This window comes from Planococcus citri, chromosome 4, assembly GCF_950023065.1.
Source record: "Planococcus citri chromosome 4, ihPlaCitr1.1, whole genome shotgun sequence".
NCBI classification, from domain to species: Eukaryota; Metazoa; Arthropoda; class Insecta; order Hemiptera; family Pseudococcidae; genus Planococcus; species Planococcus citri.
The window spans coordinates 31,894,447-31,922,195 of record NC_088680.1 but is presented as its reverse complement, the minus strand read 5'-3'; the positions used below and the strand labels follow the sequence as shown (position 1 = coordinate 31,922,195).

At 33.3% G+C, this 27,749-nt stretch overlaps 2 protein-coding genes across 2 annotated transcripts in view; both read left to right on the top strand.

Annotated features, from left to right (window-relative positions):
- Positions 1-27,749, top strand: part of LOC135843872 (uncharacterized) — a 73,074-nt gene that overhangs the window by 15,293 nt on the left and 30,032 nt on the right. The window lies entirely within an intron of this gene.
- On the top strand, positions 325-2,092 carry LOC135845055 (uncharacterized). Its single transcript, XM_065363517.1, has 2 exons — positions 325-819; positions 967-2,092. The coding sequence occupies exons 1-2, from the start codon at positions 678-680 to the stop codon at positions 1,737-1,739; spliced, it is 915 nt and encodes a 304-aa protein (XP_065219589.1). The 5' UTR covers positions 325-677; the 3' UTR covers positions 1,740-2,092.

Below are 27,749 nucleotides of genomic sequence, written 5' to 3'. Positions count from 1 at the left end.
AAATTTTTTAGTAAAAAAAAATTGAAACGAAATGATTTGGGAATTGGGGGCGGGGGAATCAATTTAAAACTTTCAGAATAAGAGTCACCTGCACTCTTTTAAGGCGTTTTTCCAGGCAAAATTTTGTAGGTCAATTGATGAAGTTTTCCACTGATAACGTTTGAAAACATTTGATCATCATCCTTTTTACTCTCTTGGAGCATTTCACATTGATGAAATTGGTCTATAAAATGGAGAACGGCGATGGGAAATTATTCATCTGAAAGACTACACATCTCGTTTGAAAAATAAAAATGGCAGCTTCTCCGTCCGTCACATTCTAATCTGTTTTCGAGTTGGATATCTCCATAGATGATAAAGCATTCGTTATCATCGATTTTTGGTACATGTTTATTAATTCAAGTTTGATGTTGAAAGAAAAAAAAACATTTCCTGACTCGTAGAAATAACGTAACGACTTTTTGTTTAAAGATGAATGTTTTTTTATTGGCGGATTTATGCGAGATTTACTTTTGCGTGATTTGATACTTATGCAAGTAATTTAATCTATACGTTTCGATATAGGTATTTAATTTTTAAGTATGAGCTTGAAAATTTAGAAGCCCACAGAAAGTATAAGAAAACAAGATTCATAAAATTATTACAGAGCATTACCGCATATATCACTTTCTGAAGAAATGAATTTTCTCGTATGGGGTTTTATTTATTGTTTATTTTTCATAAATTCAAGTGCTGAATCAGGATTATCGCAAGATATTACATTTACATCAAGCAGAAGCCGTGTTGTAGTCTTCGACGTCGATGATACACTTTGCAAAGGTAACGTAGAATCATATAAATTGGAAATCGTCAAGAAGTACTATCCGGAATGCCCTATATTTTTTTGGCTTTCTAACTCAACATATACTAGAAACGTATCACATGTTTTTCTACCCCACTTGCAAATTTTATTTGATTACTTGATAGAGCGAGACGTTCGAATAGTATTTTTCTCTGCTGGTGACAAAGAAAGAAATTTTTTGGTGATCCCTCAGCTACTGACGTCCTTCTGGGGTAAAGTGAAATTTGAAGTATTAAAAGCCAAAGGACAATTCGATATTTTCTCAAAGGAGAATTTGCGCCGGGGACATCGCACGTTTCGTACGGGCGAAGGAAATTACGCGAAAGATTTGAAAGTAGTTATACGAGAAGGTGAAACGTTATCGGATGTTATTTTAGTGGATGATGATCACACTTACTGTGCTGACGATCAAAGACCACTTTTGGTGACCGTGAATCTACTCGGGTGGTCAATAAAAGAGGAAGACAAAAAAGAAAAATCAGAAGAAGGGCCCTTGATTTCATCTTGGGACTGGGAAGAAAAACATTCTAGTTTTTATTTGAACAGCGTTTACTTCATGATCGGTGTATTTAAGACCTATTTCGAGAATGAAAAGTATAAAATATTACCTTTTAGAGAAGGTTTAAATGTAATTCTTCCTGAAAAAAATTACTACAATAGTTTCTTTGAGAAACATTTGTTCGCCTACGATATGTATGATTTAGGATTATCAGAGGTACAAAAACGAGTACCTAATGCCAAGTTTTATGGCTTGAGACATCCAGAAATTGGTACTTATGGAAATAAACCGTGGCACAATGAATGTACACAACAGAAGCAAGTCCGAATTGCAAATGAATTGATGGAAGCATTCGTGATGAATTTGTGGGAAAGTTACAGTACAAAATATGTAAAATAAATATAACCCATGTTTGCAAGTTTAGATGTTTTTGTTTTTCAAAAATGTTATCAAGCAGAAAGAATATTCATCGAATAAATTACTCATCTACCAGGTTCAAAAAACTTAATCATTTTATTATTTTTATTCATGAAACGTATCAATTTATTCAGTTATAACCTTGCAAGATACTTAACCAACAAGTCTGATCTTTAAGTAAAGGATAACTAATGTAATCGGCTGACGAAATGTTATCAGTACGTTGCTTACGTAGATTTCATTTTGAAGTATCAGCTTAGCAATTAAAACAAAAATAAATGAGTAAAAACTGAAAAATAGTCTGCAATGCTGAATTTTATTCTTCAATTGAACAAATCAACACATAAAACAATTGATATGTATTTATTTTATTTCATAAATGCTATTTTTGGTCTGCCAAATGAGTTGGTACAGATTTTGAGTCATTCTGCGGCTTTTAGCGATTTTTTTGGAAATTCCAGCTTTCAAAAAATTCTGTTGAAAGCGTTTAAATGAAATCCAGTACCTGAAAAATTTCACCTGATCAATCTTAATGACTTCTTTACCCATTTCAGGTGAATCACTGTTCATAAAATGGCATTGTGATGCATCAAAATACATGTTTATTGGGCCGTAGAATTCAATTATGGCAATATTTTTCACATTGGAAGGTAATAATTGAATTCTACGACCCAAAAAACATTATTTTGATGTATCACAAGGCCATTTTTGGTGAGTTCTTCGACTTCGATGCTCCTCTACGCCCACCATCCAAAAATTGAAATTTTGAAAAATTTCGGTCCCTAAAAATCATCTTAGTCCTACAGCATTCTGTTAAATTGCTTCGAACATAATTTTTAGCCGGATTTTATAGCTTTTTATGAAAACTCAGCCCAAAAATATGAAACTTACAAAATTCGCTTCACCTTTGACCCAATCTGGCGGGACGTTGGCAGCACTTAGGGGTCGGCAGACGTACATATTCGGATTCAGCGCGAAAAATGCTATAATTAAGCACCAATTTGAGCCATCAGATTTCTCGGCCGGAAGTTCAGAAAAATTGTGAACTTTTGAGCTTTCACTGAGCTTTAAAGCAGCAGCTACGGATCGGAAGACCGCGTGTTTTCATAATAGGGGTATGTATGTATACTAACTTTTGAGACCAGCCCCAGCTTTCAGTTATTTTACTGCAATCGCAGTAAGTACAGCTCTTGGACTGTCACAAGATCTTTTATTTTTCAAATTTTTTAATTGAAAAAAAAAAAATGAAACGAAATTATTTGGGTATTGGGGAAGGAGAGAGGAATCAATTTCAAACTTTCTGAATAACAGTCACCTTCACTCTCTTTTAAGCCATTACTCCAGACAAAATTTTATTGCTGAATACATTTCATCATCTTCATTTTTACTCACTTGGAGCATTTCGCATTGAAAAAATTGGTCTGTAAAGGTGATGGAAAATTATTCCTCTGAAAGATTTGACATCATGTTTGAAAAATGAAATGTCAGCTTCGCCGTCAGTTCTATTCTAATCTACACACCTAGGTTGTGTGGAAATTTATAATATTCGATTAGGTAGGTATATTCCGTGTAGTGTACTCAGACTTGTATGAAGATATACTCAATAAATTTCTAGTTAAATATCTCCATAGATAACCGAGCATGCGTTATCAACGATTTTTGGTACATTTTTACTACAAGTTTAGTGTCGACTTTTAAACACAGTTTTCCTGACGCGTAGAAATAACAATTTTTTTCTTTAAAAACGAATGACACTGAAGAAATGAATTTTTTCATATACGGTTTTATTTATTGCTTATTTTCCATGAATATAAGTGCTGAATCAGGATTATCGCAAAACATTACAACCCCATCAAGCAGAAGCCGTGTTGTAGTCTTTGACGTCGATGATACACTTTGCAAACCTGAGGTAAAGCCACCTGAATTGGAAATCGTCAAGAAGTACTATCCGGAATGCCCTATATTTTTTTGGAATTCTAACTCAATATGGATGAGAAACGTATCACATGTTTTTCTACCTCATTTGCAAGTTTTATTTGATTACTTGATAGTGCAAGACGTTCGTATCGTATTTTTCTCTGCCGCCGAAAAAGAAAGGAATTTTTTGGTTATCCCTCAGCTACTTACGTCCTTCTGGGGCACGGAGCAATTTGAAACCCTGAAAGCCAAAGGACAGTTCGATATTTTCTCTAATGAAGATTTGCGTCCGGGAAATCACTCATTCGATTCGGATGAAGGAATTAACACGAAAGATTTAAAAGTAGTTATTCGGGAAGGTGAAACGTTATCGGACGTTATTTTAGTGGATGATGATCACTCGTACAGTGCTTACGATCAAAGACCACCTTTACTGAGCGTGAGTTTATTCGAATGGCACATAAAAGAAGAAGACAAAAATAAAAAAGCAGAAGAAGGGGCCTTTATTTCATCTTGGGAGTGGGAACGTAATCATTCTAGTTTTTATTTGAACAGTGTTTACTTCATGATCGGCATATTTAAGACGTATTTCGAGAATGAAAAGTATAAAATATTGCCTTTTAGAGAAGCTTTAAATGTAATTCTTCCTATAAAAAAATACTATTATGACTTTTTTCTAATGCATTCGTTCGCCTACGAAATGTACGATTTAGGATTGTCAGAGGTACAAAAACGAGTACCCAATGCCACGTTTTATGGACTAAGACATCCAAGAGTTGGTACTTATGGAAATGAACCGTGGCACAATGAAGACAATATTCGTTTCGTCTGAGCAAAACATAAGCCTGTCTGAATGCAAAATGCAAATTGTGAATTGAAAGCATGCGTTATGAATGTGTGGGAAAGTTGTACAAAATACATAATATGTAAAATAAATATAACGTTATGTTTCCAAGTTTGGATGGTTTTTTTTTTTTTTTTTAAATTTTAGTAATCATAAGAATAAACTATTAGGAACCATTAGATATTCATCGAATAAATTATTCATCTACTCGGTTTAGACAAAAAAGTACTTAATCATTTTATTTATGAAACGTATGAGCATTAAAATTAAATGTTTTGAACTTGGACAAAATGAGGTGTAGACTGTACTTCTGTGCTTTAAATTTATCGCATGAGGTATCTTACTTTATTGTTTACTGTCAAGAAATTTCGAATTTCTGACATTTCAACTTCATATGTATCATTCCGTTACAACAAAAATTCAACAAAAACGAAGAATGAGAGCAAAACTTCAAGTCCTATTTTTTTTTTTTTTTTAAAAAAGTCTTTCTTTGTAACCAACAAATTGCCAAAAAACCACTACTTTTGAAAAATTGTCAAAAGTTGCCAAAATACTCCCAATTTTTTTTTACAAAAATTTGGCAGAAGTATATTTTTTTTGCCAGTAATTACCAAAGCCAAAAGATTTTTTTTTGCATTCATTAATGAAATGACTGTTCTGTATTTTTGGTGATATTTTTTCTACATTCGACTGTTTTACTTACGTTTTGAAGCTTTTTTGATTGCTTATTTTACCTTTTTTGGCTACAACCGGGCTTTTTTGTGGGGAAGCGCGGATCGAAAAGTTGCCATAAAAACTAAAAAAATAAAAAATGAGTAGATTTTGGTCAAGTTTTTCAAAATTTTTTTAGGTCAAAATTATCTTAATACAAATCTGTCAAGTTTATCACATTGAAAATGTTGAAGGTATTACTTGAAGAGCAAAAAAAGTCAACAAAATTTTCTATTTCAATAAAATTCAACAAAAAATAATTTAGGTATTTTGATTTTTTTTTTCTCAAAACACAGGGGCGGGGGGATGAAAATTAGGGACTTGCAAATTCAATTTAGCGTTACCTTAAGGAAATAAATACAAAAAATGGCCTAGTTACAACATAGCTCTTTTTTTTGGAAATAAATGAGCACAAGCCCTGAAAATTAAGAAAAAACAAAGAATTTCATTTAAAATAAAAATTATATTCATCTAATTAGATGCTTGCCTGAGTACATAAAAATAGTGAAATTGCACCAAAAAAATGAAAATGAAAGTTACCTATTTGTTTAGAGAAGTTGAAAAAATTAAATGAACAGTTGAGAAATTATGAAGCAGTATAAATTTTTATTCATCACTGAGATTACAGATTTGATCAAGACTGGATACTACATTAAGTATTAAAATCTTGAAATGAACTTTGGTGGTTACCTATCTACTCATGGATTAATGAAAGGAAAAAGAAACAATTTCACCACAACTTTCTCACATTTCTCCTTCGAATTCCAAAAAGCAGAAACAACAAATACATAACAATGGGCTCCAAGAGTCGCACTCTGAGGCGTTTTTACTTGAAATAGATGTGCTAACATACGTACAGTCGATTTGATTTTATTTTATTCACCCCAATCTTTATTTTGGAATGAGTAGGTTCTCACTTACAGGCTATGAGATGAATTTGAGACAACCTGTAAATTGGCAAAATAATTATTCTCAACAATATCCAAGCTGACTTGTATTCGCTCAGGCTCTCAAATGCACTTATTTTTGGAAAAACTCTCGAATAAAATATAGATAGGTACTGAATTATGGATCATTTCCTAACAACGCGCTGATTTGATTGTATACTTCTTGATTAGGAAGGGTAATATTAACCTTAATGCAGCTTGGATTGCGACTAATAATTTGATCCTCATGCAATGCTGCGTAGCCTTCATGTAACAGTATCGAGAATACAAAATCACGATTTCCATTCAACGCCCATGCAAAAAATGGCTCAGGGTAGTACGGAACTATACCCATCTGCATCATACGAATTCTTCTAAAGTTTTCGGCTAACAGTTTTTCATAATTATCGTACAACAGAGAATGAAATACTTTGTGGCCGTTGAACGTATTAAGAAATGCAAGGGCATCTGGCTGCACCAGAGGTTGTTGAAGTAGATTTTTAATAAATACCAAAAGTGGCGAGTTCGTTGGCCTGTACTCTCGTAGTTGTAAAGTATTGATGAATCGAGTCACCGAATACGTAGAGTACATCATAATATTCAAATGTGATCGACTTCGATATCCACCGTACCAATGAGTGGCGTTTTCCATCAACGATTCGTCGATACCCCTTTTACGAGCCATTTCGAGGAATTCTGGTTGGAAAATTCCGTAAAATGGAAACAAGTCGACCGGACCGACGTAGGGAAAATAGTCGCTGCCACATTTAACATGCATCAATAATGGAAAGCCAGTTCTTATTACACCTGTTAGAATTGCTGTCGTCATGTATTCGTTGTAATTCACCGTTATGCTCATGAATATCTCGTAAAACATGGTGTAATCTCTAAGGATTGTATCGAGCGTTAAGTTAGAATGGTTGGTGTTGAAATACTTATCTTGGATGTAATGGTCGTAGTCGTCGAATAATATAACAACTGGACGTTTGTACGTCCAAGAGAGTATTTTGCTCAGAATTTTCATGCTGCGTTGTAACTCCCATTCATTTCGAGTTTTGAGTTTTTCCCAATCGAAGAAAGCAACGAAGTCTTGGATTTGTTGAGAAATAATCTTGTATTCTGACGAATCGGGTTTAGCTTTCTGCTGTTCATGGTACAGTCTCTTGAGCAGATTTTCATGCCGATGGTAAGTTTCATGCACCATTCTACGAAACGAATCCAATTCACTGGTCAAATTCGTCCCTCTTATGTATACTATCGGGTAGTTTGCCAAATCACGCGGATCCTTCAGATCGCTCGTGGAAATCAGTGGAATTCCATCGAGTTCCTGGATCGAACCATCTTCCATGACTACTTTACCTTCGTTGAAGTATAACCAACTTTCCGATTTATCTCGAGGTATTTCGAATCCACTCTCGTTTACAGAGAGCTCGAAGTAGAATTTCATCATTGATAGATTTATACTTTTACCCCATTTTGACGGAGCTGCGACATAATTAACGGTTAAGGGGCTGCGTCTTGCTCCGAATTTCTCTTTCCAGACTAAAAGTACACTTGGCACCAGTAACGATTTGTCGACCCAGAACGAGGATTGTCGAATGAACGTTTGGAAGTCACCGTCTTCTGGAGATGCTATTTGGATGGATTTATCGGCGTGGTTTGCGAGATCGATTCCTTTTTTGGTCAATATCTTAGTCTGTGTCCATTCTTCGGGTTCGAGTTCGTATTCGTATTCGTATTCAGTGGTGGTGGAGGTTGGGATCAGGTCGTTTTGACTTTTAACGAAAGTTAGTGTAACAAGTAGCGAGATTATTTTCCTCATTTTTCTCTTTTGTAAGCCTTACTTGAAAAGTTGTTTCGAAATTTTCAAACTGAGCAATGTTTCATAATCTTGATCGTGACTCAAAATCAACTTATGTATGTACATAATACAGATTTATTGATCAAAATATCTACTCAACTAGTACATATGTATTTGAATATTACTTGTGTTATTCTGTCTTCAAGTATTACTAATCCACTTGGTTGGTTTTTCATTTCAATTTAGGTACGATATTTCTCATACCACATCTATTCCATTCTTAACGTAGGTAAGTATCTTCAATATTTATAATTATTAACCTTCCTTTTCGATATAGTTTTCATCATTTCATGCAATGCATTTATCATCTTACTACTATTAATTATCTGTTCGAATACAAGTCTATGATCCTACTTCAGTGTTGCATTCAGTTCAAATGCGAAAAAGTGTTCGACAAGCGAAATTTCTTGACGTGAATAAAAATCAGTTAATTTGATGGTGCCATGTTCCTAACACCAAAAAAAATTAAATTTGGGGTTTTTGGACTGGCATTGTTACTGTAGGCTGTAACCTAAGATTTTGAACATTTTTTTTCAGTTCCATGAAAGATATTCTCCCGAATCTATTTCAGATTGCGCGATGGAGTAAAAAAATTAAAAACTTTTTTAAAAGAATTTTCTGAACAATTTTTAGTTTAACTTACAATCGTATCAAACATTTTTTCAAAATTGAAAATTTTCTAAAATTTTGCCTAAATTACGACAACTTGATTGATTTTCATTTTCAGTTGGGCTGAACAATTTAAGTTGAATGGAATATTTCCGAAAATGTATTCCTTACATACATATGACTCATCAAAATGAATTAAAATTTTGGTGAAAACGTAGAAATGTTGAGAATTTTTATTTTGAGCTTGTGTGAAGGATTCTAGGCCTGAAAATTGTGTTGGTTTTTGCCTTTGGCTATTTCTAAAGAAACATTTCACAGAATTAGGTACATTATTGGTTAAAATTTTATCTGAAAAAAAAATGCCGATAATTTTCATTTTGAAGTTCAACAAGCGAGGTCCGGGGGACCTGGCAAGAGGGTTCCCCAGATTTGATAAAAATATCCTCTTTTTTCTAAAATTTTCTATATGTATAGGTAACCAAAGTGATTAATTGTTGCTATTTCTCTGTTCTGTTTTACACTACGCTGAAATGAATTATGAAATAAATCCAAGTCCAAAATCGTCAATAAAATTTTTTCCAAAATTGAAAATTCAAATATTCAAAAATCCGAAAGCAAAAATTGAAAAATCAATATTCAATTCGGACAAGATTTTTTTGGTCAAGTATAGGGTACACTAGTGTTATTAAAATATCGGATTAAATAAATTTGACATACATACACAAAGCATTAATTAATAATAAATGATAAGTACCTAGGTACTGATAATAAAAAATAGAATTCTTAAATCAGTCTCGGATTCGGTATTGAAAATAATAATCGCTTTCATGTACATTCATATAGTAGAAATATTTGGCCATGTTTATATTAGTCTCTAAAATATTCGAAATTAATTTCGATTTTTGATAATGCAATCTTTGGGAATTAATTGATAATTTCCAAAAAAGAGTATATGTACATGGTTTTATTGAAATGAAGTCAGATCAATTTCTTTTGGATTTAAACATTCAAATTTATGAAAGCATTGATACGTATGTAAACAAATTAAAAATTGAATTCTAAATCAGTCTCAAATTTGACATTGGTACTCCAGATAGCGCTAGTATCGAAGTGTTGAAAAACTGAAAACCTGAAAACTTTAGCGATTTTAATAAGGTTCCCCGGTTGGCGGGGGAACCCTAAAAATCATGTCAATTTTTGAGTAGGTATTCCTGAAAAAAATCTCGAGTGGATGATTTTCATGTTGAGTTTTCAATTAATTGATTTTTGAGACAAAAATCGTATTGATTCAGTATTTCTGAAGAAATAGCCTTCATAATTCATAAAAATGGATCAAAATTTGTAATCAAGTTGAAAATATTGGTAATTTTCATTTGCATCTCGTTTCAATAATTTCTGCCCAAAACATTGTACTTATCAGTTTTGTGAATATTTCTGTAGAAAAACAACATTCAGCTCGTAAAATTGTGTTCAAACTTCACGAAAAATATCGGAATGTCCATGCTGCAATTTTTTATGGAAAATTACTTTTCTGTAAAAAGAAAAAAAATTCCAATGAAAATTTTTTAAGCATGTGCATTAATGTCTACAAAAAATGTTCAAAATCGTATCATTGCTCAAATTTAGATTGTTTGACCTATGAAAATTGATTGAAATTCAACGTAGAAAACTGAAATGTTGGAATAAGTATTTCATTTTTGAACTCATTGAATCTCGAGTCCGATATCTCCGTAGATAACCACGCATTCGTTATCAACGATTTTTGGTACCGGGTGTTCAAGAATGAAGGGTTTTCATGTTATCAAGTAGGAGAGAAAATTACCTGCTTGAAAATTAGAAAATTGAATAAGTATCTCAAAAATGGACCTACCTGTAATAATTATTTCAATGAAACACCAGAGAATCTTTCATTTTGCATTGAAATGATAACTCAAACACACATTTTCTTTATTGTTATTCAATTTTACATTTTTGACTTGGAAAATTTTTTCCACTATTGGCTTATAAAAATGTATCAAAACTCCTTATTCTGGGACACACTGTAGACACTACATTTCTTTACATTAAGTCTAATAGTAAGTACAGCGTCGATTCTTAAACAGAGTTTTCCTGACGAGTAGAAGTAACAGTTTTTTGTTTAAACACGAATGGTTTTTCTGTTGTGGATTTATGCGAGGTTAACTTTCACGTGGTTCGATTTTATTTGCAAGTAATTTTATCTATGGTTCAATTTTAGTGTGAAATATCAGCATAGCAGCTTGAAAAATTGGAAGCCCACAAAAACTCTAAGGGAACAGGCTTCGTGAAATTATTACACAGCATCATTTCATTGCTTACTGAAGAAATGAATTTTTTCAAATACGGTTTTATTTATTTCTCATTTTCCATGCTGAATATAAGCGCTAAATCTGGATTATCGCAAGACATTACATCGCCATCAAGCAGAAGCCGTGTTGTAGTCTTTGACGTCGATGATACACTTTGCAAAAGTGATCCATGGTCATGTGAAGTGAAAGCCGCCGTGAAGTACTATCCGGAATGCCCTATACTTTTTTGGATTTCTAACTCAACATATACTAGAAACGTATCACATGTTTTTCTACCCCACTTGCAAATTTTATTCGATTACTTGATAGAGCAAGACGTTCGAATCGTATTTTTCTCTTCTGGTGACAAAGAAAGGAATTTGCTCGTGATCCCTCAGCTACTTACGTCTTTCTGGAGTAAAGTGAAATTTGAAGCACTGAAAGCCAAAGGACAATTCGATATTTTCTCTAAGGATAATTGTCGTTGGGGAAATAAGTCGTATGCTTCGGGTGAAGGAAATTTAGTGAAAGATTTAAAAGTAGTTATTCAGGAAGGTGAAACGTTATCGGATGTTATTTTAGTGGATGGTGATTACACTTACAGTGCTTACGATCAAAGACCACTTTTGGTGAGCGTGTATTTATCCCGTTGGCGTATAAAAGAAGAAGACAAAAAAGAGAAAGCAGAAGAAGGGGCCGTTATTTCATCTTGGGAATGGGAAGAAAAACATACTAGTTTTTATTTGAACGGTGTTTACTTCATGATCGGCGTATTTAAGACCTATTTCGAGAATGAAAAGTATAAAATACTACCTTTTAGAGAAGCTTTAGATGTAATTCTTCCTGAAAAAAATTACTTTCACCATTTCTTTGAGAAGCATTCGTTCGCCTACGATATGTACGATTTAGGATTATCAGAAGTGCAAAAACGAGTACCTACTGCCAAGTTTTATGGATTGAGACATCCACATGAGGGTTCCTACTATAAAAGTACTATGCGGATATGGAAGGAAAATATCTTCGAACCGAGCCAACCGAGGGCCCCCACCACGCAGCCCCAACCCATGACTCGCTTCCTCGATTCGCTCGTGTGGCCCTCGCTTCGTTCGAACTGCTCGCGCGGACCTCGCTTTGCTCGGTCCTCGCTCCTTCCCACCCATCAAAATAAAAGTACCTGATTTGCAGATATTTTTTTGGTTGCGCAAGGCATTATTAGCTAAAGTTGCAAACTTGCATTCAGCTTGTCGTTTTAGATTTAGCTAGAAGATGTTTAATGGTAGATGCAAACTTGATATTACGATGTAGTACAATAAAATTTCTTTTTTGTCATCTTCGGCCTGGATTTCATTTTTGAAATTAACTTCCACGATTTCTTTGAAACGCATTCGTACGCCTACGATATGTACGTATGATTTAGGATTATCAGAGGTACAAAAACAAGTACCTAATGCAACATTTTATGGCCTAAGACATCCAGAAATGGGTACTTATGGAAATAAACTAAGCCCGAATAAAACTGAGCATTGATCAGCGCACTTAGGTATGTACTTGCAGACTGATATAAAGCAATTGTTTTTATGAACTCTTTCGATTAATCTTTAGGCACTTGTTTTTGAATTTAGGAGCTAAAATTTTGTTAAAATTTATATTTTTGACCTCTCGAATAGATTGGTGAATGATTTGAGTAATTCTGTAGCCTGTGTCAAATTTTTCTGTTTTTCACTTTTGAAGACATTTTTTAAAAATATGTTATGTAGCCTATTACTTCGAACCGATAGAAATGTATTTCAATAAATTCTTTTCGAACAGATAGAAGAGAATAAAGATGTGAGGATAGTCGATATACGCCAAGAACATTTAATATAGAGCAATTTGGACAAAATTTTCAGGGATTTTTTTTTCATAGTAGGTAACAACTTTAGGGGGTTACCAACTCTTAAAACGAAAAAAAATTATCACGTGTAAATAAGGGCCACCCTAAAGAACAATTTTCAGTTTACAATCGTAGATATCAATATTTTTTCAAAATTGAAAATTTTTTTAAAATTCTGCACAAAATGCGAAAACTTGGTTGATTTTTATTTGCAGCTGGACTCCACAATACAAGTTGCATGAATATTCCCAAAAATGTATTCTTTAGTTCCGTATGACTGATCAAAATGAATTGAAAGTTTGGTGAAACGCAGAAATGTTGAAAATTCTCATTTTGAGCTTGTCTAAACGATTCTGTAGGCTGAAAAGTTGTATTGATTTTTGGATATTTTTAAAGAAGCATTTCACAGAATTTTTCGGAATTGGTTAAATATTCTGATGGTTTTCATTTTGGGGTTAACTCAATTTGAACCAAAAATCATGTCAATTTTTGAGCATTCCTGAAGAAAATCCCGAGTGGATGATTTTCATGACAAGTTCTCAATTTTTATTGATTTTTTAGTCAAAAATCGTTCCTATTGATTCATAATTCGTAACAATGAATCAAAGTTTGTAATGAAATTCAAAATATTATGTTGATTTTCATGTTCATCTTGTTTCAATAATTTCTGTCCAATACATTGTATCAGTTTTGTAAATATTTCTGTAGAAAGACATCATTCAGGTCGTAAAATTAAATTCAAACATGAAGACAAATATCGGAATATTCAGGATGAAAATTTTTATGGAAAATCAATTTCTTGTGAAAGGAAAAAAAACGCCAATGAAAATTTTTCGATCATTTACGTGTCTACCAAAAAATGTCCGGAATCGTATCATCGTTCAAATTCAGGCTGTTTGTCCTATGAAAATGGATTGAAATTTAACATGGAAAACTGAAATGTCGGAATATTTCATTTTTGAGCTCATTGAATCTCGAGTCCGATATCTCCGTTGATAACCAAGCATTCGTTATCAACGATTTTCGGTACCGGGTGTCCAAGAATGATGGATTTTGATTTCATCAAGAAGCAGAGAAAATTCCCTGCTTGAAAATTGAAAAATTGAATAAGTATCTCAAAAATGGACGTTCCGTTCTAGTGTTGTTTCAATGAGACACGAGACAATCTTTCATTTTGCATCGAAATGATAACTCAAACGCACATTTTCTTGATTGTTATTCAATTTTACATTTTTGACTCGGAGAAATTTTTTCCCTATTGGCTTATCAAAATTCGATCAAAACTCCTCATTCTTGGGCACCCTGTAGTCTGAAGTTTCTTTACATTAAGTTAAAATTATAGTGTCGATTCTTAAACAGAGTTTTCCTGACGCGTAGAAGTTCCTAACAATTTTTCGTTTAAACACGAATGGTTTTTCCATGGTGGATTTATGTGCAAGTAATTTTTTCTATGGTTCAATTTTAGTTTGGAGTATCAGCGTGGTAGCTTGAAAAATTGGAAGCCTACAAAAGTGTAAGAAAACAAGCTTACTAAAATTATTATACAGCATCATTGCATCGCTCACTGAAGAAATGAATCTTTTCATATATGGTTTTATTTATTTCTCAATTTCCATGCTAAATATAAGCGCTAAATCTGCATTATCGCAAGCCATTACATCCTCATCACGCAGAAACCGTGTTGTAGTCTTTGACGTCGATGATACACTTTGCCAAAGTAGTGCATTTTCAAATGAAGTGGAAAACGCCGTGAAGTACTATCCGGAATGCCCTGTACTTTTTTGGTGCAATAAATTAGGATGGAAAAGCAACGAATCGCATGTTTTTTTACCCCACTTGCAAGTTTTATTCGATTACTTAATAGAGCAAGACGTTCGAATCGTATTTTTCTCTGGTGCTGACAAAGAAAGGAATTTGCTCGTGATCCCTCAGCTACTTACGTCTTTCTGGGGTAAAGTGAAATTTGAAGCACTGAAAGCCAAAGGACAATTCGATATTTTTTCCAAGAATAATCTGCGTCCGGGAAATTACTCGGGTGAAGGAAATTACGTGAAAGATTTAAAAGTAGTTATTCGAGAAGGTGAAACGTTACCGGATGTTATTTTAGTGGATGATGATCACACTTACAGTGCTTACGATCAAAGACCACTTTTACTGAGTATGTGTCTATGTCATTGGACGATACGAAAACAAGCAGACAAAAAAGAAAAAGCAGAAGGAGAGCACCATCTTTTATATTGGGAAAGATATTCTGGTGATTTTCATTTGAACAGTGTTTACTTCATGATCGGTATATTTAAAACCTGTTTTGAGAATGAAAAGTATAAATTATTGCCTTTCAGAGAAGCTTTAAATGTAATTCTTCCAAATAAAAAATACTTCCACGAATTCTTTGAAAAGCATTCGTTCGCCTACGATATGTATGACTTAGGATTATCAGAGGTACAAAAACGAGTACCCAATGCAACGTTTTATGGCCTAAGACATCCACAAATTGGTACTTATGGAAATGATCCGAGGCACAATGATGACAATATTCATTTCTGAGCAATACATAATCCTATCCGAATGCAAATGGTGAAACAGATGGTATTATACGTGATGAATGCAGGGCCGGATTTAACATTAGGCCGCCCTAGGCAGGAAAAAATTCGCCGCCCTTCCCTCCCCTCAATTTTTTGGTTTGTGTGAAAATTTATGCCCACCCATAATTCAATTTTTAATCAAAATATTAAAAACGTAACTGATATACACAATATCAATATCTACATAAGTAATTAAACATCAGAAATAATGCATTTGAAGAGTGATATTCCAAAACTCGCTTTGTCCATTTTCACAACTTTTCAGGAGAGAGGAAAAACAGTTTCCCTTTAAACGGGTAAATTGGCTTTTTAGGCGAGTTTAGCACTTTATTTGGGTGGATTTATGATGTAGGAGCGTAGGTATACATTTCATACACTAAATACTGCTGAAAAAAATGTCAATAAAAATGGACAAAGCGCGTTTTGGAACATTATTTTTTTTTAACCCTTTCGGCTACGAGACAAACTGACGGATAAAATTAGAAGTGCTTTAAACTGAGTAAGGCCGGTTGCTGCTTAGAACTCAAAATTTGCTGGAAATCACACATTCAGAAAGTATTCATGTCACAAATGGCAATAAACCTTAAATTGACTATTTTTCGATTTATGACACCGAATAGCATTATAAATCAAAATCAAGCCTTCTGAGGCATCTGATATTTCAAGATGAAAATATTGATAACAAGCATTTTTGAAAATAGAAAAAAAGATGAGCTAAAATAAAATAAGTTTGTGTAAAAAAAGAAATTTTTGAAGAAAAACAAGGCATACGACTTCAGATGGTTATTCAAACTGCAAATGTTTGAAGGTGATTGCTTGTGGGAGGATTAAAATTGATGGAAAAATCTTTGTGTTATAGAGAGCATTTTTTTAAATTTTGAAAACTCATGTCACAATTCAACCTGAAAAGTATGACATCATTTTCATTTTCTGACACATACATCTCTCTTGAGGTGATTTGCTTGGGTGAGTAAGTTACCTCAGAAGATGACTAGGTGAACTTTTGCGAGCATTTGAATTTTATGATAGGTACTGTGTCATAATACAGCCCTCAATCTGTTTGTCATAAGGAGATAATAAAAATAAAATACGTACGTCATGTTGTGGAATTACTGGAATTACTTTTTAGAAGTCATCTTACAGATAATGAATTGATTCAGCGCAGTCTTTATGACACAGTATCCATCATAAAATTCAAATGCTTGCCAAAGTTTACCCAGTCATCTCCTGAGGCAACTTACTCACCCAAGCAAATTATCTCAAGAGAGATCTGTGTGTCAGAAGATGAAAATGATACATATTTTTCAGAACTTCATTGAAAATTAGCGTTGAATTGTGACATGGGTTTTCAATATTTTGAAAAATGCTCTCTATAACACAAAGATTTTTCCATCAATTTTAATCCTCCCACAAGCAATCACCTTCAAACATTTGCAGTTTGAATAACCATCTGAAGTCGTATGCCTTGTTTTTCTTCAAAAATTTCTTTTTTTACACAAACTTATTTTATTTTAGCTCATCTTTTTTTCTATTTTCAAAAATGCTTGTTATCAATATTTTCATCTTGAAATATCAGATGCCTCAGAAGGCTTGATTTTGATTTATAATGATATTCGGTGTCATAAATCAAAAAATATTCAATTTAAGGTTTATTGCCATTTGTGACATGAATACTTTCTGAATGTGCGATTTCCAGCAAATTTGAGTTCTAGGCAGCAACCGGCCTTACTCAGTTTAAAGCACTTCGAATTTTATCCGTCAGTTTGTCTCGTAGCCGAAAGGGTTAAATTTTTATTGAATTGGCTATTTAGGTGAGTTTAACACCTCATTTTGGTAGGTTGATGATGTAGGAATGTGAGTTAATACTTCATCTACCAGGTACCACTGAAAACCCAACTTTGATGAAAATGGACAAAGCGAGTTTTGGAATATCACTCTTCATTTTATTATTATTTTGTATAAAGTGCTGGTAGCCAAAAAATCTATTCTACGAGGGTTGTGCCAAATGTTATGCACAACTCGCTCTAGTGGCCGAACTAATCAACCTAACGGGCTCGTTGTGTGCTCATTTTAAAGCCTGAAGTTTCAGCTTTCGAACGATGTATCATACTTTGAATTTTTGTAAATTTGTCATCACGAAAAATGGTAAAACACGCATTCACCTCGGGTCCTCGGCGCGGATGAAATTTTTTTGATGAAAAAAGTTGAAAAAATTTTTTTTTAAAAAGTATTTATTGATAATTCGGTTTACAATACATTAGGAAACATTTATTGACCTTCGATATAATCACAATTGCGCGCAATGCACTTTTCCCATCGTTTTGGTGAAGATTGAATGCCCGTCAATGACATGATCCTGGTTCAACATGCGAAAGTTGCGAGAATTCGCCAGTTGAACCGGGATCATGTCATTGACGGGCATTCAATCTTCACCAAAACGATGGGAAAAGTGCATTGCGCGCAATTGTGATTATATCGAAGGTCAATAAATTAAAATGAGCACACAACGAGCCCGTTAGGTTGATTAGTTCGGCCGCTAGAGCGAGTTGTGCAAGACATTTGACACAACCCTCGTAAATCCGTATTTTTTATGAAAAATGAAATACGCATCGCTTCCATACGCTAAAAAAACTTTTAAAAAAAGGCGTTTCTTGATTTTGTCTGCGGGCAAAACCAAATTTTTAGGCATGAAAACTGGAAATTAGAGGTAATTATCTGAGAACTTTTCGTGGCATGTGATAATTCTAGAAGAAGGAAGGTAAAATTACTGCTCGAGCGAAGCGAGAGCGAAAATTTTTTTAAAAAATGGGTTCAAGAAACGAAAAAACGTCCATTTTCGCATGTTTTATAGGGTAAAAATCAGGAGATCCGTACATTTCTGTACCTAGGTACTTTTTGCCAAATCCGTACGATTTATTATTTTTTTAAAGCAAAAATCTGCCGCCCCCTAAAATTTGCCGCCCTAGGCAGCTGCCTATACTGCCTATACGTAAATACGGCCCTGGATGAATGTGTGGGAAAGTTGTACAAAATAGGTATAATAAAATAATATAATTAATTATGTTTTCAAGTTTTAATGGTTTTTTCTAAAAATATTATCAAGTACAAAGAATAAATCATTATTCGTCGAATAAATTAATCATCTACTATGGTTTAAAAACCTAATCATTTTTATAAGCGTGAGGGATGCCTGGTCAACGATTGATTTTTAAGCGAATTTGAATAAACCCTTGAAATGGAGTCACGAAATATTCAAATTAATTTGGATGGTCTTATTAGGATATATAATAAAATGTTTTGGACTTGAGCCAAATGAGAAGTGAATGAGTGTTTTGCTCCAGTTTTTCTTGTACGAGTACATATGTGTATCAGTGTATGTGACAATCCTCTGTGTTTTTATTGATCTCATGGAGCGCTTTATTATACGTACCTATTTAGATACGTAATCAACGCGATAGAGGCAATACCAACATAAAGGATGTTAGCCCAAATACCCAATTCGGCATAAGGGTACGCGTTGATTTGTACGCGATACCACCTCGAGCGGTTATACGACTCGATGATGATGATTTATTCTGAAGCGATCTCAATCTACTGTAATTTCAACTTCACGTCATTCGCTTAGATACAACAAAATTGAACGAAAACGAAGAATTAGAGCAAAACAATCAGAAATAGCCGACGAAAAAAATAAAAAACGGAGAAAAGAACGTTGGGTCGAAACAAAAAACAGGTACTTTGCAAGAGACAAGTGGCCAAACTTATGGAAAAATTGTCAATCTTGAGGATAGAGCTTTTTGAATTTTTCAGTTTTCAAACGTTTCCGTGAACCCTTTGATTAATCTTAGACACTTGTTTTTCAATTTTGCAGCTAAAATTTTGTTGAAATTCCCATTTTCGTGTAACAGACATGACGATAAAAAATCAACAAATCGTCATTAGATAAATTCTTTTATAAAGAAATAAATATGAAAAATTACATGAAAAAATTGAACATTTATAATAAGAAAAATTGAAATACATTGACGTATAACACGTATAACGAATTGAAAAGGAATGAAGAATGATTCGACAAATTTTCCGAGCATAAAAACCAAAAAAACAGAACTTGAACGCGGCCGAATATTTTTAAGAGAGGAAAAATTTGAACACAAAAAATAGAAAAAAAACCGAGCGCGGCCAAATATTTTTAAACAATATCGCTAATTGTAAGAAAAAAGAGGAAAAAAATAAATAATAAAAAATAAAAAAAAATAGAAAATTGGAAATGCAATTTTGGCCGTTGCATTTGCCCCCTGGCTAATTCAAATTTCTCAAAGCAAGCTTTGAGAAAATTGAAACAGCCATAACCAAAAAGAACAAAATTGCAAAATAACAATAACAATCAAAAATTACTTAAATTAATAAATCGTGTTATAAATTGAACAAGAAAAAAATAAGAAAAACAAAATACATATATAAGACAATATTAGAAAAAAGTAAAGACAAAAATTGGGATAAACGTTGGACAAAATCGGGTAATACGTAGACATAATCGGTTAATAATAGAGACAAAAACATCATGGGAAAAATAAAAATAGGAGAAGAGAGTGACACCAACGTGAGACTCGCGTAGATGGAAAACAACGAGCCTGCACCATGGTCTGTCACCTTCTCTGAAATGTAAGGCTTGGACAAAAGTCCCTCACCTCATTTCAGAGAGTAGGAAAAGAAAAACAAGACAAAGGAAAAATATAAATGGGAAAAATAGAAAACAGGAATATAAAGGAAAAGACTAAAATGATGATTTGGATTCCACTATACTTCTATAGGCAGGGAACAGAGAAAATCTCTCATCTAAGCTTAAATGAGGACAACGACAGATTGTGTGTAAGAGTTCAAAAGCTTGAAAATTTTCTGTAAAAAAGCGATTTTGGTTATGCGTAACGCAAACAGAACGAACGTTGTTCTCATCAATAGAAACTTTTATTCCCCTAATTTTACGTAAATTTAATAATCGTGCATCTACATCATTAACCATTTGGAAATGGGGACGCATTCGATGAGAGACTTTATTTGATTTTTTTACATGACGAAGAAAAATTGCTCGAATTGGGAAAAGTTTAGCAGGATTATATTTAGTCACAGGAGGCAACCTGGATTTTTTCTTCCATTTTCTTTTCGAACGATGACGAGTTTTTTTCTGAGCTTTTTGGATTACTTCTTTGATTGGCGTATCTGTGATAAATTTACGAGTATTAAGTCACTATTTCCTGAAGATAAGAGGTATAAGTTAATGCCTGCTTTTTTTACTACAACGTAGGGTCCTGAATATTTGATGTCAAATTTAGATATCTTACCTAGAAACTTGTTTGATTGTGGATGGGACTTTACCATTACTTCATCCCCTACCTTAAAAATGGTTGGTAAAGGATATTTTTTGTTGTGTTTAATTTCATTACGTAATTTTTTAAAATAATTTTGCAAAAAGACATATCGTTCTAAAAGAGAATATTCCTGGTGACTAACTTTTCCTGCAAGATGACCAGCCAAAGACTTGGTAACCATAAAGTCGGCATTTGAGTTACCTACATCAAGATGATGACCCCTCACATACGACCACTCAACCCTATTGAACTGGTTACTAATCTCCACAATCTCTTTTACTAACTCAAAATGCGTTTTGATTGGCTTATTCAATTTATAAGTTGAAATTTGTGTTAAGACATACGTACTGTCTGTTACAATGTGAATATCGTTGAGTTTTTCTCTGAGACAAATTTGCAGAGCGGATAAGACTGCTAATAACTCGACTCTATTATTTGTTAATAATGATTCACTAAAAATTTGACTATGATTTAAAGGGTGATCATAACCAAACCACACGCCAGTTGCCCCCAGGGCATCCTGAGTACCACTCTTCAAACATCCTCCATCAGTATACACAAGAACTAATTCATTTAAATCACGTAGATATACAAAGTCTGAAAACTCATTTTTCTTCATGCAATCTTTAAACCCTAAAAGATCTTCGATTTTTTCCACTTTTCTTTCAACGTTTGGAAGTTTCATTTCCAATTTAGGGAAAAGAGACTCGGGGTCTGGGAGATTCCAAATAGCGTTGGGGGAAAATTCGTCATATTTTGGTAAAGAATTGATATTGTCGGCTATCTCGGATATTACTAATGCCCAGCACTTATGTGAACGATTTCCTTCATTTATGTAGAGACGTAAGTATTTGCCTAGTTCTCTCATAACTCTCTCAGTTGGGTTAGATTGAGGGTTATAAGTGGTAGTAAAACGACGAGATATTCCCAAATTTGTACAAACATTTTTCCATTCATTTGATCTAAATTGAGGACCATTATCTGATAAGACGTACAAAACTTCTTTACCCCTATTTTTTATCACCGACACCACTTTTCTCAACTTTTCACCACAGATCACACCAGTAACAGACTTCAAACTAAACATCCAAACATATCCACTAAAAATATCGAGAAAAACTAGCACAGCAATTACACCACCACGTGAAATAGGTAAAGGACCAAAAAGATCGACGCTAATAAGTTCCCCTAGGCGAGCAGAAGAAACTTGACCAAACTCAGGAACAATGCCCTGATTTGGGATCTTACATGATTTGCATAAAACGCAATTTTTAGTAAAATATTTCACATCTTTATTGATATTCTTCCACCAAACAAATTGCAGAACTTTCAACAAAAGCTTATCACTACCTGGATGACCATAAAAATCATGTATATAACTAATAACATCGTGAGATAAAAATTTGGGAATTACTGGGACTTCGTAATCACAATCAGGGAATCTTTTGTATAAATTCGTGTTCAGCGTATCAAAAAACCCCCGTATACCAAAATTCAGCTTGTTATCAAACTTTTCCCTATGGAATTTTGCAAGCAAAACTAAGTTTTCATCAAAACTCACATTTGCCATTGGCAAATGTGAGTTTTGATTCTAACCCTTGGTTTTGAAGGTGAATTTCACACCAAAATGACTTTGATCCAAAAAAACCGAATATGTCACATTATAGAGTGTAAAATGGTATATCCAAATCTGCCATAAAACGGTTTTTTTTTTTTTTGGCAAATGTGAGTTTTGATTCTCAGCTCCTCAATTTTGGCCGTTGCATTGGGCCCCCATTTATGTAACAGACATGACGATAAAAAATCAACAAATCGTCATTAGATAAATTCTTTTATAAAGAAATAAATATGAAAAATTACATGAAAAAATTGAACATTTATAATAAGAAAAATTGAAATACATTGACGTATAACGCGTATAACGAATTGAAAAGGAATGAAGAATGATTCGACAAATTTTCCGAGCATAAAAACCAAAAAAACAGAACTTGAACGCGGCCGAATATTTTTAAGAGAGGAAAAATTTGAACACAAAAAATAGAAAAAAAACCGAGCGCGGCCAAATATTTTTAAACAATATCGCTAATTGTAAGAAAAAAGAGGAAAAAAATAAATAATAAAAAATAAAAAAAAATAGAAAATTGGAAATGCAATTTTGGCCGTTGCATTCGGCCTCTCGAATAGATTGGTGAATGATTTGAATAATTCTGTGGCCTGTGTCGAATTTTTCAGTTTTTCACTTTCGAGGGTACATATTTAACAAAAAAATAAATATTACACTTTAAACCGATAGAGACCGGTATCAATGTGTTCAAAAAATTCTCTTCGAACAGATGGAAGAGAAACAATAGCGATGTGAGGATAGTCGAAAAAAGTTTTGCGAAATTTGAATTCCCTTTGAGATACTTTTAATAGAATTTCTTCAAAATTGGAGAATGCAGATGCCCTATGTAGAAGATTTGAAAAGACTGGTAAGACAAAAATTAAAAATGTTGGTGGAATCGCAGAAATGTTGAAAATTCTCATTTTGAGCTTGACTAAATGATTATATGCTGAAAAATTGTATTGATTTTTGAGTATTTTTAAAGAAGCATTCTACAGAATTTTTTGGCATTCGTTAAAATTTTGTCTGAATCAAAAATGTCAATAATTTCTATTTTGAGGTCAACTCAACTAATTTGAATCAAAAATCATGCCATGCCAATTTTTGAGCATTCCTGAAAATATCCCGAGTGGATGATTTTCATGTTGAGTTCTCAATTTATTGATTTTTGAGTCAAAAATCGTACCTATTGGATCTTGTGTATTTCTGACAAAAAACCCTCATAATTCACCATAAAAATGAATCAAAATTTGCAATCAAATTCAAAATGTTGGTAATTTTTATTTTTATATGGTTTCAAAAATTTCTGTCGAAAATTGAAGTTTAACAGGTACTGGGTGTCCAAGAATGAGGGATTTTGATTTTATCAAGAAGGAGAGAAAATTCCCTGCTTGAAAATTGGAAAATTGAATAAGTATCTCAAAAATAGACGTCCTAGTGATTGTTTCAATGAAACACGAGAAAATCTTTCATATTGCACAGAAATAATAACTCAAACGCACATTTTCCTGATTGTTATTCAATTTTACATTTTTGACTTGGGAAATTTTTTCCCCTATTGGCTTATAAAAATGTATCAAAACTCCTTATTCTGGGACACACTGTAGACACTACATTTCTTTACATTAAGTCTAAGTATAGCGTCGATTCTTAAACAGAGTTTTCCTGACGAGTAGAAGTAACAGTTTTTTGTTTAAACACGAATGGTTTTTCTGTTGTGGATTTATGCGAGGTTAACTTTCACGTGGTTCGATTTTATGTGCAAGTAATTTTATCTATGGTTCAATTTTAGTGTGAAATATCAGCATAGAAGCTTGAAAAATTGGAAGCCCACAAAAACTCTAAGAGAACAGGCTTCGTGAAATTATTACGAGTACATAGCATCATTTCATTGCTTACTGAAGAAATGAATTTTTTCAAATACGGTTTTATTTTTTTCTCATTTTCCATGCTGAATATAAGCGCTAAATCTGGATTATCGCAAGACATTACATCGCCATCAAGCAGAAGCCGTGTTGTAGTCTTTGACGTCGATGATACACTTTGCAGAAGTAGTGTAGATTCAGATGAATTGGAAATTGTCAAGAAGTTCTTTCCTGAATGCCCTATACTTTTTTGGATTTCTGAATCAAAATGGATTGGGAACGTATCACATGTTTTTCTACCCCACTTGCAAATTTTATTCGATTACTTGATAGAGCGAGACGTTCGAATCGTATTTTTCTCTTCTGGTGACAAAGAAAGGAATTTGCTCGTGATACCTCAGCTACTTACGTCTTTCTGGGGTAAAGTGAAATTTGAAGCACTGAAAGCCAAAGGACAATTCGATATTTTCTCTAAGGATAATTGTCGTGTGGGAAATAGGTCGTTCGCTTCGAGTGAAGGAAATTTAGTGAAAGATTTAAAAGTAGTTATTCGGGAAGGTGAAACTTTATCGGATGTTATTTTAGTGGATGATGATTACACTTACAGTGCTTAAGATCAAAGACCACTTTTGGTGAGCGTGTATTTATTCCGTTGGCGTATAAACGAAGAAGACAAAAAAGAGAAAGCAGAAGAAGAGACCTTTATTTCATCTCGAGAATGGAAAGAAAAACATTCTAGTTTTTATTTGAACGGTGTTTACTTCATGATCGGCGTATTTAAGACCTATTTCGAGAATGAAAAGTATAAAATACTACCTTTTAGAGAAGCTTTAGATGTAATTCTTCCTGAAAAAAATTACTTTCACCATTTCTTTGAAAAGCATTCCTTTGCCTACGATATGTACGAATTAGGATTATCAGAAGTGCAAAAACGAGTACCTAATGCCAAGTTTTATGGATTGAGACATCCACATGAGGGTTCCTACTATAAAAGTACTATGCGGATATAGAAGGAAAATATCTTCGAACCGAAGGCCCCCACCACGCAGCCTCAACCCATGACTCGCTTCCTCGATTCGCTCGCGTGGACCTCGCTTTGCTCGGTCCTCGCTCCTTCCCACCCATCAAACTAAAAGTACCTGATTTGCAGATAATTTTTTGGATGCGCAAGGCATTATTATAGCTAAAGTTACAAACTTGCATTCAGCTAAATGATCTTGGATTTAGCTAAAAGATGTTTAATGTTAGAAGCAAACTTGATATTAAGATGATTGTAAGTAGTTCAATAAAAATTATTTTTGCTATTTTCGGCCTAGATTTGATTTTTGAAAATTACTTCCACCATTTCTTTGAAAAGCATTCGTGATTTGGGATTATCAGAGGTACAAAAACGAGTACCTATAATGCAACGTTTTATGGCCTGAGACATCCAGAAATTGGTACTTATGGAAATAAATCAAGCCCGAATAAAACTGAGCATCGATTAGCGTACTTAGATATGTACTTGCAGACTGATATAAAGCAATTGTTTTTGTGAAGCCTTTCGATTTATCCTTAGGCACGTGTTTTTAATTTTGCGTGCTATAATTTCGTTAAGATTTTCATTTTTGACCTCTCTAACTAATAGATTGGTTAATGATTTGAATAATTCTGTAGCCTGTGTCGAATTTTTCAGTTTTTCACTTTCGAGGATATTTTTAAAAATACATATTACTTTAAACCGATAGAAATGTATTCCAAAAAATTCTCTTCGACCAGATGGAAGAAAATAGAGATGTGAGGATAGTCGAAAAAAGTTTTACGGTATTTGAATTTCCTTTGAGGTATTTTTAATGAATTTTTTCAAAATTGGAGAATCCAGATGCCCTCTGTGGAAGTTTTGAAGAGTCTCGAAAATCGAAAAATCCGTTAATCGATTCGTGACGTTAAAACTCGCGTATATAACTGAATTACGTTTTACCTATACGCCAAGAACAATTTTCAGTTTGCAAGCGTAGATATCAATACTGTTTCAAAATTAAAAATTTTCTAAAATTCTGCGCAAAATGCGAAAACTTGGTTGGTTTTCGTTTGCAGCTGGACTCAACGACAATACAAGTTGCACGAATATTTCTGAAAACGTATTCCGTCCGTGTGATTGATCAAAATGAATGGAAATTTTGGTGGAAAAGCAGAAATATTGAAAATTCTCATTTTGAGCTTGCCTAAACGATTTCTGGCTGGAAAATTTTATTGATTTTTGGATATTTTTAAAGAAGCATTCCACAGAATTTTTTGACATGGTTAAAATTTTGTGAAACAAAAATGTCGATAATTTTCATTTTGAGGTTAAATCAACTTTGAACCAAAAATCATGTCAATTTTTGAGAATTCCTGAAAAAAAATCCCGAGTGGATGATTTTTATTTTGAGTTCTCAATTTTTATTGATTTTTTAGTCAAAAATCGTTCATATTGATTCTTGAGTATTTCTGAAAAAATAGCCTTCATAATTCATAACAATGAATCAAAGTTTGTAATAAAATTCAAAATATTATGTTGATTTTCATGTTCATTTTGTTTCAATAATTTCTGCCCAATACGTTGTATCAGTTTTGTAAATATTTCTGTAGAAAGACATCATTCAGGTCGTAAAATTAAATTCAAACATGAAGACAAATATCGGAATATCCAGGATGAAAATATTTATGGAAAATCAATTTCTTGTGAAAGGAAAAAAAACGCCAATGAAAATTTTTCGATCATTTACGTGTCTACCAAAAAATGCCTGGAATCTTATCATCGTTCAAATTCAGATTGTTTGGCGTACGAAAATGGATTGAAATTTAACATAGAAAACTGAAATGTCGGAATATTCCATTTTTGAACTCATTGAATCTCGAGTTCGATATCGCCGTAGATAACCAAGCATTCGTTATCAACAATTTTTGGTACCGGGTGTCCAAGAATGATGGATTTTGATTTCATCGAGAAGGAGAGAAAATTCCCTGCTTGAAAATTGAAAAATTGAATAAGTACATATCTCAAAAATGGACGTTCTAATCATTGTTTCAATGAAACACGAGAGAATCTTTCATTTTGCATCGAAATAATAACTAAAACGCACATTTTCTTGATTGTTATTCAATTTTACAGTTTTGACTTGGAGAAATTTTTTTCCCTATTGGGTTATCAAAATACGATCAAAACTCCTTATTCTTGGACACCCTGTGGTCTGAAATTTCTTTACGTCAAGTTTCAGTATAGTGTCGATTCTTAAACAGAGTTTTCCTGACGCGTAGAAGTACCTAACATTTTTTCGTTTGAACACGAATGGTTTTTCCGTAGTGGATTTATGTGCAAGTAATTTTTTCTATGGTTCAATTTTGGTGTGAAGTATCAGTGTAGCAGCTTGAAAAATTGGAAGCCCACAAAAACTGTAAGGGAACCAACTTCGTGAAATTATTACACAGCATCATTGCATTGCTTACCGAAGAAATGAATTTTTACATATGTGTTTTTATTTATTTCTCATTTTCCATGCTGAAT

What these genes read in the sequence shown, in the direction of transcription:
- LOC135845055 (XM_065363517.1), top strand. Translation starts at nt 678, where the DNA reads ATGAATTTTCTCGTATGGGGTTTTATTTATTGTTTATTTTTCATAAAT. An exon ending in CGATGATACACTTTGCAAAG is followed by an intron (nt 820 to 966) that starts GTAACGTAGAAT and finishes ATTACTTGATAG; the next exon opens with AGCGAGACGTTCGAATAGTA.